General features: G+C 42.4%; 1 protein-coding gene across 1 annotated transcript in view; it reads right to left on the bottom strand.

Annotated features, from left to right (window-relative positions):
• Positions 1-263: 263 nt before the first annotated feature.
• Positions 264-21,465, bottom strand: part of tspan17 (tetraspanin 17) — a 33,254-nt gene continuing 12,052 nt past the window's right edge. The window contains exons 3-8 of the mRNA XM_080746872.1: positions 17,610-17,756; positions 15,217-15,387; positions 12,748-12,873; positions 11,012-11,059; positions 6,584-6,700; positions 264-5,469 (exon numbers count right to left, since the gene is read on the bottom strand). Of these exons, the coding sequence (XP_080602998.1) occupies positions 5,404-5,469; positions 6,584-6,700; positions 11,012-11,059; positions 12,748-12,873; positions 15,217-15,387; positions 17,610-17,756 (675 nt within the window). The 3' untranslated portion in view covers positions 264-5,403. The remainder of the gene's footprint in view (positions 5,470-6,583; positions 6,701-11,011; positions 11,060-12,747; positions 12,874-15,216; positions 15,388-17,609; positions 17,757-21,465) is intronic.

The following is a 21,465-nucleotide window of genomic DNA, read 5'->3' on the forward strand; positions in this document are numbered from 1 at the left end:
AGCGCGACACTCGGTGCCGCGCTGTGAGCTTGTATATCTGCTATTTTTCAATAGTTAAAGCATAAAATAATTCCAGGGCTAAATGGGGTGAAGAGTTCAAGTCATCTACTTTGCAAATGATTATATGTACTTTTGCCAAACACCAAAAGATGATACAAAATAAATAACATTTCCTCCCTTTTTTCATAAATCCTTTATTTTAATATATGAAAGGAGCATATCGTTTAACACAATATACAGTGTAACAGACCATGTTCCACAATTATTATACAAATCCTTTGTTTCTTGACCAGGGCTACCCTTTGGACTAGGCAGGACTAAGTTAAAATAATGGATGTCAGTATGATGTAAGTTTCATACATTCTCCGGCAAGCCAGGGTCAACCAAGAAAGAAGACAAAACAGGGAACAAAAAGCTACTATATAGGCTAATTTAAAAGAGGAATGCTTGGTGCGTCTTCTGTGAAAGGAAAGTGTCCATAAAGAATCACATCTGTATCCTTTTTAATTGGAAACAAAGCCGCAGGAGTTGCAAGTCAGCTGTCTCAAGAGCAAACCCCCGTCGCAGGCAATTTAAAGGCTTTCACACAACAGAAAGAAAAGCAAAAACATTAAAAAAAAGAGAATTACGGGTGGTGCTTTGACCAACAAGTGATATGAAAAGAAATGACGCCTGTAAACTGTGCTGATAGCCACTGTACAGAAAAGAGTCCATTACACAGATTCTCTGAGGATTACAGACTGATGCGAAGCGATGTCCGCACACCGTGAGGTAGACGCGGTGATGTTCTACACCGCCGCAAAGCCATGTGGGAAATGTAAACACAAACATCTTAAACCTACTAAAACATCCACAGCCCCAACTTAAAAAATGATTTTTTTTACACCAAAGATCATTCAAATCACCAGAAGTACTGTGGTGTATATTTGTAATAGATTATTACAATGATAAACCTGTTTGGGTAGATAGTGGTGATGCATCCTACTTTTAAAACCGTTTTGGTAGGAAAATGTCAAGCATATAGAGTAAAATCAAGCAGTTTTGTGTTCAATTATAAAAATAAACAGCATAATTAAAATTCATGTATACAAAGTCACTGGTAGGCATCCCACGCACATCTAGGAGCGATAAAGAGGTGACAAAACAGAACGCACAATGGAATGCTCATGTACACAAACAAGATTATGAGAACAAAGGTCTTAATAGAAAGCCATAATATAAAATCAAAATAATTATCTCTAAGACATAATCTTTAATTCACATTCCTTAATTTCACATCTGTTGTGCATTGTGCTGCATAAGGGTAGAGAGAATAAACCAAGTATGGAGCAATAGGTCCACTCAGATAAAGACTGCTATATTCAAGGTTTGCATAAGGCTTCTCCTCCGGTAATGACCTGAATCCCCAACAGGGAGAGGAGAGAAATCAAATCAGGCTTTTCACAAAATCAGGCATTTCACGTTGCAAGGCCATTCGGATAAAACGACGAAACACAATTAGCAACTGAATCCCTCACCCATTAGAGTAATAAAACAAGATCCACTAGAGGTGGTAAAAGAAACTAAGTATTCTAAGTAACTCAACAATCTGAATATGAAAATACTCTGCCAGCTAGTGACAGAAGCAGTATTTCATGGTAACCATCTAGTTTAGGGCAGGGCGATATGGACAAAATCTAAATCATCACAATATTTTTTGACCAAATACCTCGATATCAATATAGTGACACTAATGGTATTGTGACCATAATATCAAAATATAAAATAGATTCATATATAGAATAGGGAATAATGGAATTAAAAATAGGGAAAACAGCAGATCTAAATCCCAGACGATATATAGTCTTGTATCACAACATCGATACATATATCAACATATTGCCCAGCCTTAATCTAGTTGCATTCATAATTTCATATACAGGATGATGCCATTGCTGCAGGGTGAACAGGGGAGCACTGCAGTTCTCCACAAGACAGACAGCCTCAGCTTTCCACCTGCCCTCAGCCGGATCCATAAAATCACTGCGAGGATGCCCTCTATTTCATTGTGCACAACGGAACAACGATCCCCGCGAGCACAAACAGAGCTTTGTTGTGTGGGAAGAGATCCTGAGTGAGGAAACTCTGCCAGCTATAAGTGGTTACCGAAATTAAGCACTTCTTCCAAGAATCACTGAAGCAAACGGTGCGCAAACGAGCTGCCACATGAAAACCGGAGGAAAACACAATGAGGAATTGTTCGTGATCATCTGATAAAACTCAGAGGGAAAGATTCCTTTTTTGGATCCCAGTTTCAGTCAATTAATCGGGCACCAGTCTGAATTTAAAGTATCAGGGTGATCATAGCACCGCTGTGACTTTTCTCCCATCCATTCTGGTGCATACTTAACCACTTTAACTCTGGCATTCCCATTTAGGGCATGTCATTATAAATGAAACTTTTCCTAAAAAGGTTCTTAAAATAGCACCAGATCTACAAGCTCACAACAACACGGTGTGACGCGTCGTGATCAGGTATTTTCACTATTCTTACAATGAAGTATATGGCTTGGGTGTTTAACAGATGGTTCACATGGCCACTTGGGTGCAACAATTTACAAGAGTTTTGTGTGTTTATGCCCCGAGGGGAACATTCCCATCTGTCAGGTGGGGGAGAAGTTGGACAGACTTAAAGAAATAACACAGCTCTCTGACAAAGCTTGGAAATGGGACAATTTCATATGCTATTTTGGAGTGAGACCAGACTTTTCCCCCACACTGCCAACTACAAGATTCGTCTCGGCCAAGAATGAGGACCAGCCATACAAGCCATAGATTGAAGATATATATTATATATACGGTATAACATATCTATGCAGAAATCCACTGTCTTTCCTATAAAGCTGGCTTTGGGAGGGCAGACGGTCCCCGGTTGCATCCAGGCTCAACCCTCTCCAAGTTTAAACCCACCTGAGCTGCGGTGGAAAGACAGCCTGACAGGAGGACAGATGAGGGAGATCCAGAGAGATGATACCGAAAGTAGTACAGAAATATCCACGGGATTTCACACAAGCCTGACTCTCGGATACACACTGCTCGAGCAGGGCTCTCGTGTGCCTGCACGGTTCACTAGCTTGTAATGCTACCGGTCTTTCACTTAACATCACAATTCAAAATGTGACGTTTCTGTTAGTGTTGTCTCTCCTATGGGCAGAAAAGGATGTTTGTTCACAGAGTATTTGCATGGTTGAATAAATCCCACACAAGTACTACCTTATTGTGTGCATCTCATACAATATACAAATACAATCTTTAAAAACTAAATAAAAACTGTAGTGGTTAAATGTAGAACAGAACATACAAACGATCACTCTGACCCAGTCATCCTTACACATTCCAATAATGTCCATGTTCTACGAGTGATTAAATGTCGTATAGAAAAAGGGAGAAGGGCTACAGTTCTTCCCCTGATTTAAAAGCAGATGACCATCTTAGGATATGCCAGCTGTTCCTGACAATGAAAATGTAAGGGTAGTGTTAACCTTGTGCGGACAAATATTGAAACCCAAGCCCACGTTAGTGTATGGTAAAAAATAAACCATTACTGGTAATGCTTTGTTATCCATCTTACTGAATGTATGCAGCATGTGATATACTGTTGTTGTGTAACAAGATAGATATTGATATAACAAAGGTCACAACATATCAAGAGAGAGAGAGAGATTTAAAAAGAAGTCCGGTTGTGACCAGACACAATACGTAAAGAAAGATTAACAGCATATACTATGACATTTTTTACGCGCGTTGTTATTGAACTTAATCAGGCACCTGTCACATAGTGGGGGAATCAGCATTAGCACCACAAATTGACCAAGAAATAGCTCGTTAGCGGTCACGGAATCCCAAGCGGAAGCCAAATTGTAACAGACAGCTGAAATGTGGTCAATTAGCTTGTGGCTAGCTGCCACCTTTTAGTTTCCGTAGGATCGCTAATGATGAAGCTAACGAGCCATATATTGGATCACTGGGTGTCAATGGAGTGACCGGTGACCGGAGGAATGAAATAACGCCACGCACTGAAAATGTCATAGTATCTCTGGGGGTGGGGGAGGGGGGGAATCTAACAACTGGCTTATTCTCTTACTTATATATACACAGTGGACAAAATGAAAGCATTAAAAACATAATTGCTAAGACAAATCAAGTAAAAAAAAAAAAAAAAGAAAAGGCCCCGATCCAGCAATCCCACGTGCTTCAGGGACGCTCAGAGATAAACAACATGAAACCCCCTTTTCCCTGTACAGTGTAGACCTATTATATTAACCAGGCCATCCCATAATGATACACTACAATAGCCTGCAGCAAAACCACACCATAAGGGAAACAGGGCATCATTTGAGCAAGTATAGGATAGTTTTTTTTTCCTCTTTCCATCTAAATTGAACATGGGAAAATATATATATATATTTCAGCCTGCAATATAAAACAGGCAGTTCAGTAACATGCATTGTTGGTAGAACCTGAGGTCCACGCTGACATCGGCCAGCTCACAGATATGACATCAGGACCAGGGTGCAGAAATTCCAAGTCAAGAAGAGAGAAAAAATAAAAAATAAACACTCAAAATTAATGGCACTTTCATAAAAAACTAATCTTTGAATTGGAATTTCAGTTAGTTCCCAGCACCGTGTAGAAGTCACCCCCTCGTCCGGCCCAGTGTGCCCTCGTCTGGCCCAGTGTGTCCAAGTCTTTCAGTGGTCATGAAAGGTTTATGATGAGGAAAACGTGCGCCACTGTCCCTGACAGCCACTTAATTCTCCCCGGCGGTGGCGGGCGGACAAGCGGGAGGAAGGGAGAACGAATGAACAAACCAAAGCTTAGAAAGGCATCTCCGGGAGGTGCGGTTTTACTTCCCAAGTTGAGCGCCTGAGGCCGTGTGACATTGCAAAGTGTGACTGTTAAAAACCTGGAGTTACGCCTCCCCCCATCCCTCTGTGTTTTTATTGTTTATGCGTGCCTCTCTATCCGTCTCTGTTTTCTCACTTGACAGGAGTCCTCCTGCATCGGTGTCCCAGAATAAAGAACCGAATCAAAGAAAAATACGAAAGAGTCTGACTTTGAAGCGGGTTTTAAGGAGACGGCCGCAGGCGGTCCCCAGTGTGTCGGAGCAAATCACCAGACTCACTCCCCTGTCTCCATGGTAAACAAACAAGTGTGTGAGTGTTGACTGTCTAGGAATGTTTTACCTGCGATTGTCAACACCGGCAGGTAAACTGTGCGTGTTTTGGATGTGTAGTGTGCGTAAAATTGCGTTAAAGTATATGTGTGTGTGTGTATGCATGTTGCCCGGCTCAACGAAGTAGACAGTTGTTTTGTCATCAGCGGCGTGCTGGGCTGTCCTCACCTCTCCTCCGGGGCCTGGCGTCACCAGTTGGCTTTGACCGCTTTGACGTCGCTCACTAGGTTCTGAGCCAGGCAGATCCCAAATATCTACATGTGAACACAGCCGGGAAGGAAATGAGATCAACTGGTGGAAAAAGTACTCAAATATTCTATTTATCAATGTAGACATGTTCAGTTTAGGGATCGCCAACAGTTAACCATTACCGTTTAACCGTTAAGAATTTGATTACCGGAAAGCACTAACAGTTAATGGTGACCCGGACATCAATTTCTGTAACATCGCCCATGCAACTAAATTTCGCCCTGCAGCCACACATTTCTGTGCGGTCACCAAAGTCTGTGTAACCATGCATGCATCTGTCTGCGACACACATGCTGCTGACAGAGACAACTTGACAAGCTTGTTCATCAAGAAACAAACAGCGATTGGATTTTCCGAAACAGACCCGTCACCCGTCTTAAATAGAAAGGAAGAGCTTAAAACACAACTCACTAGTGTTACGTGTTGATGACATAGGTTTATAGCCGATCTGCAAGCTCAAAACACGCGACGAGTGAGTTTGTTGATGAGTGGAACGTTAAACCAGCCGTCTTTACACAGAGTAAATTAGGGACACACTGGAGTGTAGACGCAACATAACAATCCTCCGCCTCGTTGTATTGTTGTTTTTAATGTGTAAATAGGGCACTTTATAATGGGGGGGAAAAAGGGGTGTATTTTCCTTTTTTTAAATGGGTCAAAACAGCGCATTTTTTTATCACATTTCCTTAACGGTTATCAGTTACCTAACCAACAAGGCTCAATGGTTACCAGTTAATAGAATAGAATTTCTCCATTTGGCGATCCCTAAGTAAAAGTCCGGAATTCAAAATGTACTTGAGTAAAAGTACAAAGGTATTGGCATCAAAATGTACTTAAAGCACCAAAAGTGGAAAACTCAAGAGAATGTCCCATTTCAAGTTCAAATGTACAAACATCTTTTGAAAATAGCAGATCTACAAGCTCACAATGCGTCGCAACTAGAGGTGAACTGGTCTAAAATGACCTGATGCCTGGGGGTGCTTGATGTGGAGCGTTTTCACCAGCAGATGGCAGCAATGACCCCAAAATCACAAAGCACTGCCGCATTCTTGGCTTTGGGTAAACATTTTACTGCAAGAGGCAGACCAGCTGTCTGCAAGGAGATAAAATACTTCTTACCTGTAAAAGTGCAACACCGACAAAGACTCCAGCCACAATGATCAGGTTGTCCTGAAGCCACTTCTCAAACTGCCCCACACAGCCCTTGGTATAGATATATTTCTGCTGGTCCAACTCCTTTATATGAAACATACAAAATAAATGAAAAGGTTAAAAGAATCTGACAAATGTGTACAATAAAACAAAAACAAAAAAAATACCTAAAACAAATAAGTGGTTCAGAGACGGGTCTTGGACTTTGCATAATGAGTCAAGGCCAACATAATGAGCATTTGGCCTATGACTAACACACACATCGTTGGGTACATTTCCTGTGGCACAGATGGCCTGCTGACAGTTTAATGAGGGAACAGGACATACTTATTCAGAGATCACACTCTTGTACTAAGGAACAAGGTAACAAGTGACATTTATGAAGATAAATAAAATAAACAAATACATTGTCGCTACTTTTGAATCATTTTTGTAAGAAATTGAAAGTCAATGAAAATGTCGACCTATAATGGCATGTCTGAAGAAATGCCTGTTACCGAGTCATTACATTTTCACACAACCACAAAGCCCCTCTGAGCAGTTATTGCTTTTTTGCATTGGCAAGATAGAGGACATCAAAACACTTATTTTGAAGGTGTGGTGCAATATGCCGAGAAGACGGACAGCAGATTGCTGACTACTGCAAGGACTTGTCATAAAATCAGGAAGTGCTTCCTGACTTTACAGTACAGATGGCTGTTTTGTGTTGGGACATTAAGCCAATGACGTACGAGCTCCATTCATGGATGACAACAGAAAAGGTGTAATTTAGAACCTCCATTGACACTGAGGAGAGGGGGGGGGGGGGGGGGGCAGGAGAGGCGTTTCCTACAATGGTCTCTTTGTTAGTCCTGAGGAGACAACTCCACCAAGAAACTCTTTTGTTCCCACATTTTCCTTCTTGCAAAAAACCTGGAAAATTTCTCTCAAAACCAATAGGATCGGTAAAGGCGATTCCCCGGGGCGGCCAATGAAATGTCAGGAAGCCGTGTGTTGTTGTGACCATGACCCCCCCCCCCCCCCCCCCTGGAGCCATTTCAGCCGCTCCGTCTTTGTTGTTTTTGTCATCCTCCCTCTGTCACTGCCCTCTTCCTCTTTCCCACCGTAGACACACCGCTAACGACACGCCGGTGGGGGGGGGGGGGGGGTGCTGCCCTAGAGTATGGATTTGGACCAGGCCAGGTGTTTTTTGTCTGCTGTAGCTTCATTTTGTTGTATTTCATGAACGGTTTTTCAGAGATTTCAGGAAATGAAAAGTGTGTACCATTTGAACTACTGTATGTTCTGGTAATACATTAAATAGTGCCATAATAGCTGCTATGCCATACCGGGCGCTTTACCCCTTAGGAGGCATTTAACTTGACATTTTAAGAAAAAGGAATATACCGTGCTTCAAATTATACCATGACATAAATTGTATTCCATATGCCACCCAGGCCTACGACGCGGGAACGTAGCGTGACGCGTTGATCGATGCCAGTGGCCTTCACCACGCTTACAGGGGGGAAAAAAAGGAACGTGCATAGGAAATGGACCAAGGCGATTGGCAGGTGGCTGGCTGTGTTGTAGCGCGCCTAGCAACAGCACTCCTGCTGACTGCAGTGCAGTGAGTTGTTACCACCACACCCACACATACACACAAGAGGACTGGCATAAGCCACTGAGCCGCCAATTACAGAGCATAGATAGGCTGGTCTCTGAGGCTATAACTGGAGCCTAATTATCCCTGTTAGAACGCCAATCTGTCATTAAGGCAAGGAACAGTATGCCGGCAAATTAACCCGTTATACGCTACCTTCTCTCTTCCTGTGTTTGCTGGCCGGATGTGATTAGAATAGATACATGAATCTCAGCTACATGTGAATACGTAAGAATTCTAAGTCCCTTATATTTATGTGTATGTCTATGCTGAAGGAACAGATAAAGGTTAACACAGTTTAACCACTTCCAACCTGACGTCCCTATTATGGGCATGTCATTTTAGGCAGAAATCATCCAAAATAGCAATAAAGGATCTACAAGCTCACAGTGCATCGCATTGACAACAGGACTTAAAACCTTAAAGGCATCCGTGTCACAATCATTTTAACCACATTGTATACTTTGGCTATTCAAAAATAGCAGATATACAAGCTCATAGTCACTTGCAAATATTTTATATTATATCATCTTTATTATACTTTATTTTAAGCGAACATCGTTAACTCAAATCTTCGCTTCTGCAGGTTCCCTGGAACAAAATATTTTGAGATGGGGGTCGGCGGCCAAATACATATAATTTTGGTGGTGCGTGACATGAAGACGTTTGAGAACCACTGACATAGAAACATAAGTTTGTTTAGAAAACTGTTTGGATTTAGAAGAAAAGTGAAATCGGCCTCAGATGTTAAGCGGTTAACACCCCCCCCCCCCCCCCACCCACACACACCCTTCGAAAAGGAATCCACCATAAGTATAGAGCGTTTCAGATAACAAGTGGACTGGGTCTAGACTGGCACCACCACTCCTAAACAGATGATGAAATCCTTCCAATTGGGCAACATTGCAGAGTGAATACTCTTTGGCATGCCTCTGCATCATGTTGTTAAGGGGCAGAGAGCCGCCTGCCAGCCATGTTATACTACTTACTGTCTGTCTCCACGAACTGTGTGCACCATCGTCTGAGCTGTATCTCTTGGAAAACCATCACAACCAGAGATAATAATGAGCTCCAAAAGTGAGATTGTTCGACTTATATTATACAGCTGGTTAAAGGGAAACGTGCATTTTTGTTTTACCTGAATCCTACGGTATATATTCTATACGATAGCAGAAAATATAGAATACTTCCCGATGTGTTTGGTGTGTTAAGAGAAAAACACAGCTAGCCTGCATAAAACTATGTACAGTATATATATGTTTTTTTTTGTTTTTCTTTTCACAGCAGCAGGAAGAGAGTGATCTCTCCAGACCGAACACATTGGGAAATGTTACAGTATGTCAGAATCTCACATATCTTCCTCACAGTACTAGAATGCTAGTACTGAAGTTGAACATTGGTGAAGTTTTGGCAAGGCTTTAAATACGTTCCTCCAGACCTTTAAACTGTGTTATTCAGGGTGGTGGACCCCGGTAGAGTGGGTCCGCATCAGAGTTCCGACGGTCCGGTATTCCGACACTAAAACTATAACCCTAACTCTACCCCCAACCCTAAACCTAACCTCAGTAAACCTTACCTCAGTAACTAACCTGCCGACGCTAAGTAACTAACCTGCCTTACGCTAAGCAACTAACCTGCCTTACGCTAAGTAACTAACCTGCCGACGCTAAGTAACTAACCTGCCGACCATGTCGGAACAGCGGATAGTCGGGATAGTGAGCGCTTCCCGGTAGAGTGAGGGATAGGTACTGTATACGGTCAGACCATTTCTCTATCAGCACTTATTAGAACTAATCAATTTAATCGATTAAAATGAAATAAAAATAATAAACTTTTAAAGATTTTTTTTTTTTTTGCATTATCTGAATTTATTAACACAAACTCTGCCATCAAAATACCCCTTTGTACCCCTTCTCTGCCATGCCCGTAGAACCCGTAAATGTAATAAAAATTAATTAAAAATCATTTTTTTATCGAAGCGCAACTAAAATAGGCCGGAACTAATGCTCCGTGATCGGTTTCTACACGGACACATTATTGAGCGGACAAATTTAACATTGGAGTCCCTGAACCGGAAGCGGAAGTCCGTCCTCTATTTTGGCCCAGCTTACTGTCTGAGCTCCGCGGCTTACAGATGGAGAAGTTATTGATCAATTGAAAAAGTTTCAACGGATTTGAGAAGCTGATGGAATACGCGAACACACGAGCAGTGTCCGATCACGCACGATGGGAACTGGACGAGCGCCCACGTTAACAGGTAGGACTTGGAGAAGCCGGCAGTGAAAGACATAGAGAAATTAACGGGCTTTACGGCCGTAAACTACGAATGAGTTAATAGGTATACAGTAGGCAGGCAGGAAACGGAGAGAAATGGGGGTGACACGCAGCAAAGGTGGTCAGGATGGGGACTCGAACCTGCGACGCTGCAAGGGCTGCATTACCAGCCTAGGTGCCTGGACCAGTACCCTGTGGCCCAGGCCAAAATAATAAACTTTTATATTTAGTTGTGAGCTTGTTGATTGCCTATTTTGGTTATCTAACAGCATTTATACTTTGATTATCTGTCTCTAATTTATAACGCATGTGTCACAGCTAATGTTTGTCTTTTTTCTCTATCTCTTTTTCTATTTTTGATTCTGATAATACACAAGTCTCTTGTCGATCACTAGATGAACAGAAAAAAAACATATGAAGTTGCCCTTTATGCATGTAAAGCAGGATCTAGAGCAGCTGAGAATACAAATAGAAATACTAACCCCTTGAAGTCGAACATCATATCCACACTGTGTGTTGATGACGTCCTCCTGTAATAAACAGCATAGAGCACACATTAACATGATGAAACAATGAAGAAACACCAAAAACAATACACCTTTTCACTAGTAACTTGTTGACTGTGTCACCAGCACATGATAATGGAGGAAATTCCATACCAGAGAGGTTGAGGGAAATTACTCAGTTTTGTGGTCTGAACAAATGTTTATTTCAACCAATCAGTACATCAGACTTTGCGAGTTCTAGGGGTACAACAGTTAATCAAAATGATCAATTTAATCATTTTAAAAATTACAATAAAATAATTGAAATTTAAATTGTATGTTTTTTTGTCATGTTTTCCCTTTATAGCAAAAATTGCTAATCCAGAAACGTGTAAATCAGCTATTTTCACACCACACCGTTGTATAGAATATTGAGTTTAATCAGACTATAAATTAATTAATTCAAATCGTTTCACATGGATTTAATTACATCGCTAACAACAATCTATAGTTGCAATCCTGGCTAGCTCAGTCCTTTCTGGTCGAGGAGGTGATACCTGGTGTTATGAAACAGAATACAGAATAGAAACATGAGTACACTCTGACCTTATTGGCTCGCCATTGAATAGCGTCTCACTGGAGTACAGTATGTTACATAATTTTTAGGTGGTGAAGCTTTATGTTTTTGTACACCAGGGTTTCTCAAACAGTTTCAAGCTTTTGAAAAATGTAGAACATTTTTAACTCAAATCTTTGCTTCTGCGGGGTCCCTGGAACAAAATATTTTGGGATGGGGGCCCACGGCCAAATACATATAATTCTGGGGGTCCTTGATTTTAAAAGGTTTGAGAACCACTAATTGGGTCCTCAGGTGAAAGGAACCCCCATCATGAACCACTGGGGGTCCCCGGACCCCATTTGAGAACCACTGTTGTATACTATACAGTCAGGCTTGTCAACTCTCCTGGATCTCCCAGGAGTCTCCTGGATTTTGACCCCATCTCCTGGCATGCTCCTGGATTGGCAAATCTCCTGGATTTCTCCTGGATTTGGTATCAAACTCCCAAAATTCACCAGAACACAGGAAATTACATCTACTATGTTATTTTTTTTCTGGGGGAGGACCCCCAGACCCCCTGCTTTAGAGGTGGGGCAATGAATGCAAGAAAGATCAGACACATATTCACTTAAGTAATGACTTAAAAATTTGAAGTCATCATTAAATCCTTTGGTTCAGTCATCAAATTTGGCATTTTAAGGCTGAAATTGTACCCTTGCTAGTAAAACAAGCCTGATAAACGTATAAAACATGCACAAAATTCACCAGAACACAGGAAATGACATCTACTATGTTGTATTTTTTCTGGGGGTGGACCCCCAGACCCCCCGCTTTAGGGTTGGGGGCAATGCATGCAAGAAAGATCATATAAATGTAATGACTTAAAGATGAGAAGTCATTATTATTCACCTACATTTGGCATTTAAGGCTGAAATTGTACCAGTGCTAGTAAAGCAAGCCTGATAAAAGTATCAAACATGCACAAAATTCAACAGAACACAGGAAAGTATATATCTGTTAAGAGGTTTTGGGGAGAGGACCATAGAGTAAAAGGAGAGGACCCCCAGACCCCGGTAGGAGAGTTCCGCGCACCCCCCAAAAAATAAATCTCCTGGATTCTGACCGTCCAATGTTGACAACCCTGTATACAGTGAGTGTATTGGCCGGGACTTACGGCGGGGTCTTTGACGCAGCAGGAGAAGGGCACGCCACATCGCTCTCTGCTGGGGTTCAGCTCAGTGCAGTTGAAGTAAATGTTCAGATTCCAGTCGTTGGGACCGTGAGCTCCACAGCATGACCACTGTGCCAGGGAGGACAGGACAAAGTCAAAACACTGTTATTCCCTGGAATATCTTTCAAACTATTATGAACTGAAATATCATAACTCGTTCCGTCCATTGATTGTGTTCAATTGATGGCTGTTGAGTGTCTATCACATAGCCTGGAAGGGTGTTAGGAACAGGATTAATCTCACTTGCTGCTCCCAATAGATAGGATGGGTGAAATAGAATTTATGAATGAGTTATTAATTTACAAATAAGACAACAGAACAACATTCATCACTAGAACTAGGTTCAAAATGAGATGAGAATACTGCATTATAGCACTAGGTTCAAAATGAGATGAGAATACTGCACCATTTGTATAAAATGGTGTTGAGCAAAGTGCACAAATCAGGATTTAAGCTTTAAGTGAATTCAATATTAACCCTATGTTTCGGCATGTTAGGCAAGTATTTTCAGAAATTCTCAAAAATAGTGACACAGTACGACAAAGAAAAATAATAAAATATGCCATTGGGGCTGACATTAAAAGCACAAAGAGACAGAATATCAGTGTTTATGATCCAGCTGCATGAACTTTCTCTGATGAACAATCTTCATCAAAGAAACATCTTGCTGAGCTGTCCTAAGGCGAATACCGTACAAGTGGAAATAGCCAGCGGCTTTGATGATGAACAGAACACTCTGCTCTGGTGAGTTGGATGGCATAAATCATAAGGAGATAACAGCACTCAACTTGTATCTAAACGTGGATACATTCTGTGTTGCACGATAAGGAGGGAGTTGGAGAGAGTTTGATGGAAAGAAAGAAAGGATTCTCACACATTTTTCCAATTAATTTTCAAAACTTTTCAGCAATATTTTACACAGTTTCCATTACTTTTGGAGCGCATATTTTTCATCTGAACCGAAATGTGCAGGTCCATCTGTTTGAGTTCAGGCTTTCATTGAACATCATTGTGTAACCAGCCTGGCTGGTCACCGCTCTGACAACAAGCGATTTTTAAGTAGATTGCAAAATCAATTGTGGAGAGGTATGCACATTTTGTTTCCCACAAGTACATTTGGCCACTATTCGGCATACTGTAGCTCTGAAAAGCTCACCTGTGTTAGCATAGAAGCTGTATGAATAATGGGAGTCCATTGTTTTCAGTGCCCACACACCACTTCAGCTGATCATGCTGATGCGGTTTAGGATTGGTTGAGCATCAGTGAAGTTGTCTTGCCGTGCTTGTCAATCTTATCTGGTCTTACATCCGGTGTGAATCGTGCAGAAACTGGCAGTCTATTCAGCAGCCTTTTGTTTGTCTTTATGCTTTTTGCCTTTGGCATGGCTGACCAGAGCTACTTGTTGGCAGTAACATAAATTTTGGTGCATAGGTAGCCTATACACAGTGAGGCTTCGGTCTCACTTATTATACAGTATGTTGTGTTCGAAAGACATACATTATTGAACACACACTTCCCAGGTATTTTCGCGGATAAGCAAATTGTGTGTGTGTGTGTGTGTGTGTGTGTGTGTGTGTGTGTGTGTGTGTGTGTGTGTGTGTGTGTGTGTGTGTGTGTGTGTCTCTTTTCCCCATGTCTTTTCCATGGAGCAAACAGTGATTATGCAAATAGTTGTAGACACAACTTAAGAGCAATCACATTACTGAGATCCATTTGTGTCAATATTGGCTGATGAACTGATGCCACCTATTAATCCTACTTCTCGTTTGCATGTAAACACACGCACTGGCGATATTGCTGTGTAATCTAAAATTGCAGACTGGTGAGGTTTCTTTAGGCTGCAGGGCGTTTTCGGGCAGTGGGCCAGGTCATCAAAGCAGCTTGGATATTTGTATATCTTATGATATTGGGATATCCAGTGGTGCACTTTGCGTATGGCGGACTATACACATTGGGGTCTAAGCTGCAGAGAAAGAATAAAATAGATACAAAACTATTTGTATCTTTCCCTGCCTATAACTGCAGACCATTGTCAAAGCGTTTTAACATAGCTGTTACGGTATGGCCAGTGAAAACGGTCTTTGTTTGTTGATCGGGAGCTCAGGTCAGCTTAAGCGTGCACAGTCTGCACAAGCATACATGCTGCAGATCGTGTGCCATTAATGACCAGGCAGGATTATGCGAGTTACATCACACCAGAGCGATTACACACATGACATGGGATCCAATTACCTAAATCATCTCATTCAAATAATTGCGTAACTATTCAAATACCACTACAATGCCATTCATCAGGGGATCTACTCCGCAATGGGGTGTCTAATTGATTGTCATTTCTACAGAGACGCTTAAAGATAAACAAAGAGACAAACAACACAACTTGACATGTGAGATACTAGCTGTAGACTCACATATTCCTGGGCAAAGTCGATGAGGTTCTGCAGGTCGATGTCGTCGCGGTAGGCCTTGACGTTGTTGTTGATGAAGAAGTTGAGCTGGTCTTTGATCCAGTCTTTGAAAACGAACGCCAGGATGCCAGCGGTTAACTCTAGGAAGAAGATCAATCCCAGAAACACAGAGAACTGCACACACACACACACACACACACACACACACACACACACACACACACACACACACACACACACACACACACACACACACACACACACACACACACACACACACACACACACACACACACACACACACACACACACACACACACACACACACACAGAGGAGTACAGTCAGCCTCTATTATTTTAGGATAGGATGGGATAACACTTTATTTTCCCCCAGGGGGGAGATTCTGCAGCACAGACTAAGAAAGAGTAAAAATAAGAAATGCACAATGAACAATAAATGGAGCAATAATTACAGTACTAAAACATTCAACAATGAATAGACCCACCCACACAACAACAATACATAATACATGCACATTATTCTCACTCACAAACACACGCACACATGTTGTGTGTACACACACCAGTGTGCAGTGCGAGAGAGAGAGAGAGAGAGAGAGAAAGAGAGACATTTTCTTGGGTGGTGGTGGGGGCTCTGAAAAATAAACGCACAGAATCGCTTTCTTTTGCACCTAAATATCATTCACACAATAAAGTCCCTTTTGGGGAGAATCGTGAGGATGAAACAAATTCATTCTTATTGTAATTTGCTTAGGAAACTACAAAAAGAAATCTGACTCCGACATATTACCCCTGTGTATACAGTAAGTTTGGTTCCAAGGCACGGAAGCCTGGCTGGCTGAATGAGAGCGTGGCTGTGTGAGAGCACCAGTCCCAGAGGTGCCATCGCGCCGTGCCTTTACAGTAAATGCGAGAGGAAAAAAAAGAGGGGGCTAATGATAAATGCAGCGGGTCATAAAGAACTTCCCGAGCCCAAAAGCCACATCAGCTTCCCATATCTCCTCTGTTGCCGGGGCCTAATGGACCTGGACAGCAGCTAATAGGTGCTGGCGGCAACCAGGCTAGTTTGTCTCTTGTCAGTCACGTGACGTTTAGCGCTGCACAACAAAGACAACCTCCTCCAAAATGATGTGTCATAGCTCTGGGGAGTGATTTTAGTTTTTTGGCTTGCCAACAGGCCATGGTACAGATGATGGGGAAGATATGATTTGATGAAAGGGAGAAATGCTGTGGTCAGTGCTGGAAAAAGTACATATTTTACTTAAAAAGTAACTATCTATACATATCTGCAATATAGAAATATTCTGTTACAAGTAAAAGTCAGGAATTCTAAATGTATTTGAGTAAAAGTATGAAAGTGTTGGCATCAAAATGTACTTAAGGTACAAAATGTTTGAAAATAGCAGAGCTACAGGAACTTGTCGGCTATTTTCAAATAGCCTAGCAATAAAATATGATGCGTCATAGCTCTGGGGAGTGATTTCTTCCCCTTCTTTATCCATGGCTTGCCAACAGGCCATGGTACAGATGGGGAAGATATGATTTGATGAAAAGGGGAAATGCTGCTGTCCACCATGACGATGTTAGCTGTAGTGCGAATTCTCCGGGTCCAGGTGTGAGACGTGCGTGAGCAATGTGTGAATTGGTTTAGCAACACTTTGTGTTACTATGGGCATGTCATAATGCAAACATTTTTGAAAATTAGGCAAAGATCTTCCAAAAATAACCAAAATAGCTGATCTGTTTTTGTAGATCGGCTATTTTCGACACACCATCAAGTATAAAATAGTTTTTAGTTTTTTTTTGTATTTTTCTGCATTTTTATCCCACGACTTTGTAACCCATTTTTCACCCGGTGCCAATTGCCTAAGCTGTAATCCTGGGCTTTGCTCTCCCTCTGCCAACATGGGGAGGGCCCCGAACTGCGCTCATGCTTCCTTCGGAGCATGAGGAGTGAGCATGCCGCTTCTTATCACCTGACAGGGGGAGCTTCCCCGGTTGGACGTAGCATGTGGAAGGAACACGTTATTCCAACGAGTTCCAATCCATTCCCTTCCATCAGGCACCCTGGCTGACCAGGGGGAGGCATTATAGAGACCAGGGTTACTTCATGTTTTTACCCTAGCAGACACGGGGAGAACATGCAAACTCCACACAGAAAGGCCCTTTCGCCAACCCCACCTAGGGTATGGGCACTGATGACGCGGAGGAAAGAACACGCCTCCAGCGCCCACAGCTTCCCCTACCGAGAATCGAACACAGGAAATTCTAGCTGTGAGGCGACAGCGCTACCGACTGCGCCACCATGCCCCCTAACTTAAAAGTATAGTAAGTGGTTACAAACAAAACCCCCAATAAACCAGGTGTTGACTTACAAACTTTAACAGGAAGGTGTTTTCTCGCAGGGCTCCTATACAGCCGGCAAATCCCAGAACGAACATGACCCCTCCGACCACGATGAAGAGCCACACAGGGTCGAAGCCCCCCAGGTCTGTGATGGACGAAATGTTGGCCAGCACCCCCTGTAAGGAAAGGAGGATAAAGATTAGACCACTGGTTCCCAAACAGTGGGTCAGGAGGACCCATTTGTAGGTCACGGACACATTATTATGGATCCCTGAATCTTTTGTTTCCTACATTTTGTTTTTAATTATTATTTCAAAACATTTTCGAAAAACATTCCCCAAAAATGCAAACATTTTAACTCATTCCCTGCCAGGCCCGATAGTCCCGAGATTATTCCAATGTCTTTCCCCGCCAGGCCCGATAGTCCCGAGAATTTTTTTTTTTCAAAAAAATTTTTTTTTCAAAAAAATTTTTGGACCCCAAAGAATGGAGTAGGCATGATAGCAATCGCGAAATTGCATGTTTAACCCCCATAGCAACCCCATCTTTCAAGCATGGCAGCCATTTTGGCAGCCATCTTTGTTAAACATAGTGGCTGTTATCTCATGAATGCCTGAACGGATTTCCATTCGGATTTTTTTGTTTGAAAGCTGTGAGCAATGTGGACACACGTGGTGCATTATCTAGGCATGGGTGTGCATGATCCGTGCACACCCAATTACATGGAAGTCTATGGAGACGAATGGCAGGTGGGAGTACGGAGGTATGTTAAAATGGCGGTCAATGTGTTAATGAATGAAAAATAAATTCAATCATTCAGTCAATTCATGAAGAAATCAAAGAAAAAGTAGCGGGAACGCCGCCGCCTCCCGCAATGTTGTGGCCCTCGGCTTGGTACCCTAGACATAACTCGGCCCTTGGGGAAAACTAATTGGGGAACCCTGGTATAGAGGGTATCTGCACATTTCTAAAGTGACAATTTAAGGACTTTTTAATGACAAATTAAACATTGGCCAAATTGTCAAATATCAGAAATTGTGAAAATAGTGAAAATATCTCCATACTCGCATATAGATCGGCTATTTTCACAATAGAACCGTGTTATACAAAATGTAATGCCTCAACTTTTAGTGCTTGTCAGGGTGGGGGGTCCCCAGTTAAGATATGATTATTTTGGGGTTTGCGGTCTGAAAAGGTTGAGAACCACTGAGATAGACAACCCAACCAAGTTTGTTATAATAACCTCCATGCACACTCACAGCAGCCATATTGGAAAGAAACTGGGCCCCTTCCTTTTGCTTCCTTCACAGGTGTTACCAATTATTCTAATGAAGGCTCCTTTCCATTTAGTGTAGGACAGTGGTTCTCAAACGTTTTGAGTTTAAGGACCTAATGCCATGAGACTCGAAACATCACATCCATGGTGAAAAGGGACCTAATAAACTTTAAAGCTGCGGACCCTATTTTTCTATGTCGATTTCAAGGACCAACCATGACTCTGAGAAGTGGAACCACATGGGTCCATTTGGTTCCATTTGTACACTCTTATGGTTACAGTCAGACCCATAAGGGGACATTTGGAACCCCCTCAAGGACACACTGGTGTAGCAGAGTGTTTCCAGTGAGCCAAGATGCACGATATCAACAGCACCCCGACTCTGTTTGACCAGAATGGTCCAATATTGCTGCTGTGCATAGAGCCTATTCGGGTTTAAAAAGATAACCCCCCAAAAACAACACCACTTCCCTTCCTTCCTCTCGTCAAGTGTCTTCTGCAAGACGCACACAAAACATACGCACCAAAAAAGACCTACAAGGGAGCTTCTGATGTTTGAGCAATTCAAATAAACACGTAAGCTGTGTGCCAGCAGGCCAGAGAGCCTTAGATTGACCCGTTAAAAACCCCAGGGGGTGTAGATGTTCAGGTGTTCACTGAAAACGTCCCAACTTGTCCTACGCTTTAGTTCTGTTTGTTTTCTCTTTTTACACACAAAGAACAAAGCCTGCAGCCCGATGACTTCTTCAGCATTCTGTCTTGATTTATTTACAATGTTTGCGTTTTTAGCTTTTTTCCCCCTCTCTCTCTCTGGCAGATCTAACACATGCCTAAAACGTGAGATATTTTCCGCAGAAGGCAGTGTTTAAAACCTTCCACAAACATCCAAACAGACATCCATCCTTCCTCTCCGACAGCCCTGCCCCCACAGCCCTCTGTGTGTGTGTGTGTGTGTGTGTGTGTGTGTGTGTGTGTGTGTGTGTGTGTGTGTGTGTGTGTGTGTGTGTGTGTGTGTGTGTGTGTGTGTGTGTGTGTTCAAGATGACTTCCTGTCAGTCTCTGGTCTGCTCCAGTTCCTGCATCCTCCCTGCTTCTCCGATAGCATACAGCAGTGTTTCCCCATTCTGGCTAACTATCGTCCAATAAAAGGGAACACCCTCTCTGTTTGTTCCTCTTCATTTGATGATGTATCAGGGTCTGCCTTGAGAGATTAGTGTTTCCCAAACAGTGGCTCAGGAGTCAGGAAAGTAAATGTCCATTTATTTATTTTTGTTTCCGACATTTTGTTTTTAATTGCGACCGTCAGGTCGCAGTTACTATCAAAACCTCCACCGGCTGGCTGGCTGGCTGTCTGTCTGTCTGTCTGTCTGTCTGTCTGTCTGTCACGTCACACGTCACACTTTTACCCTACTCGTATCTCCGCCACCGTTGCCCCATTCATGCCAAACTTTGCACACACACTCCTTGGCCGCCAAACCACAACCTCCACCCCTCCTTTCTTACATGGCCCGCTTCTAGCGCCACCATGAGGCAGATTCTTGCAAAACACATTTTTGGACACTGCTCCTACAGATTTTGCCCTAAAATCACACAAAGCGGTACAATTGCCTTCTTAAGTTTATGTATGTGACCTGACGGTCGCTTATCTCCCGATTAGGGAGTCGTACTGGTTGTTATTATTCGTCTTCGTCACTATATGTAGTGAAAATAGCTAGGGTAGTAACTAGTTTGAGTCCCGGGGAGACATCAAATTTCCACTGGAGTACAGGACAAAACCGACTACAGCTTGAGCTGGTAGTAGTGGAGGAAACCACAGGAGGAGGAAAGCAGTGCTATCGTCCAGGAATGTGACGCAGTGACTAGGGGCGTCGCCAGGTTACAGCGATCTGGTGGGAAAGGCCCGGCCCGGTCACCTTCCTGACTGTGCAGGGGCAGTGGTTCCCAAACTTTTTAGCTTGTGACCCAAAAGAGAAATCAGATGTTTGCCTGGGACCAAAACTAGTGAAAATAGCATATCTACAAGCTAAATACAGAAATTCTAATAAAAAAATAACATTTTAATTCATAAAAATGTTAGCTCTTTTGGGAATGTTTTTTGAAAAGGTTTTGAAATAATAACAATTAAAAACAAAATTAAGGGACCCATAAAAATGTGTCCGTGACCCACAAATGGGTCCCGACCCAGTGTTTGGGAAACAGTGTGCTAGGAAGGGTATGACTTCCTAAAGGGCACTATAAGTATAACTATAGTCAAATTTAAAATAACATTGAACGATTTAGTTATAGTTAATAGCTATGGTTACAGTTATAGTGCTTAGTGTGAATGCCAACAGCCCTTTAACCCTTTCCAAGCCACGGGGAGCCTCTTAATATTAAAACCGTTTTATACCGGACTTCTGAGCAAGGGTGTCGCAGCCGCGCCGTCTTTTACCCTACTGGGTCATTAAAACCGAAATAAAAGATTTGTATACGAAAATCGAAGAAGATCGTCTAACCTTCCCTAGTCACCGCTCGTCCATCGATAGCTCATGGCTGCTCTGACATGAAGCAGAAGTGACGTCAGGTCCTTTCCTTCCACAGGCTTCCTTGCAGCCATCTGTTTACTGTTTA

Source organism: Nannobrachium achirus (genome assembly GCF_963921795.1).
Source record: "Nannobrachium achirus genome assembly, chromosome: 17".
Lineage (NCBI taxonomy): Eukaryota > Metazoa > Chordata > Actinopteri > Myctophiformes > Myctophidae > Nannobrachium > Nannobrachium achirus.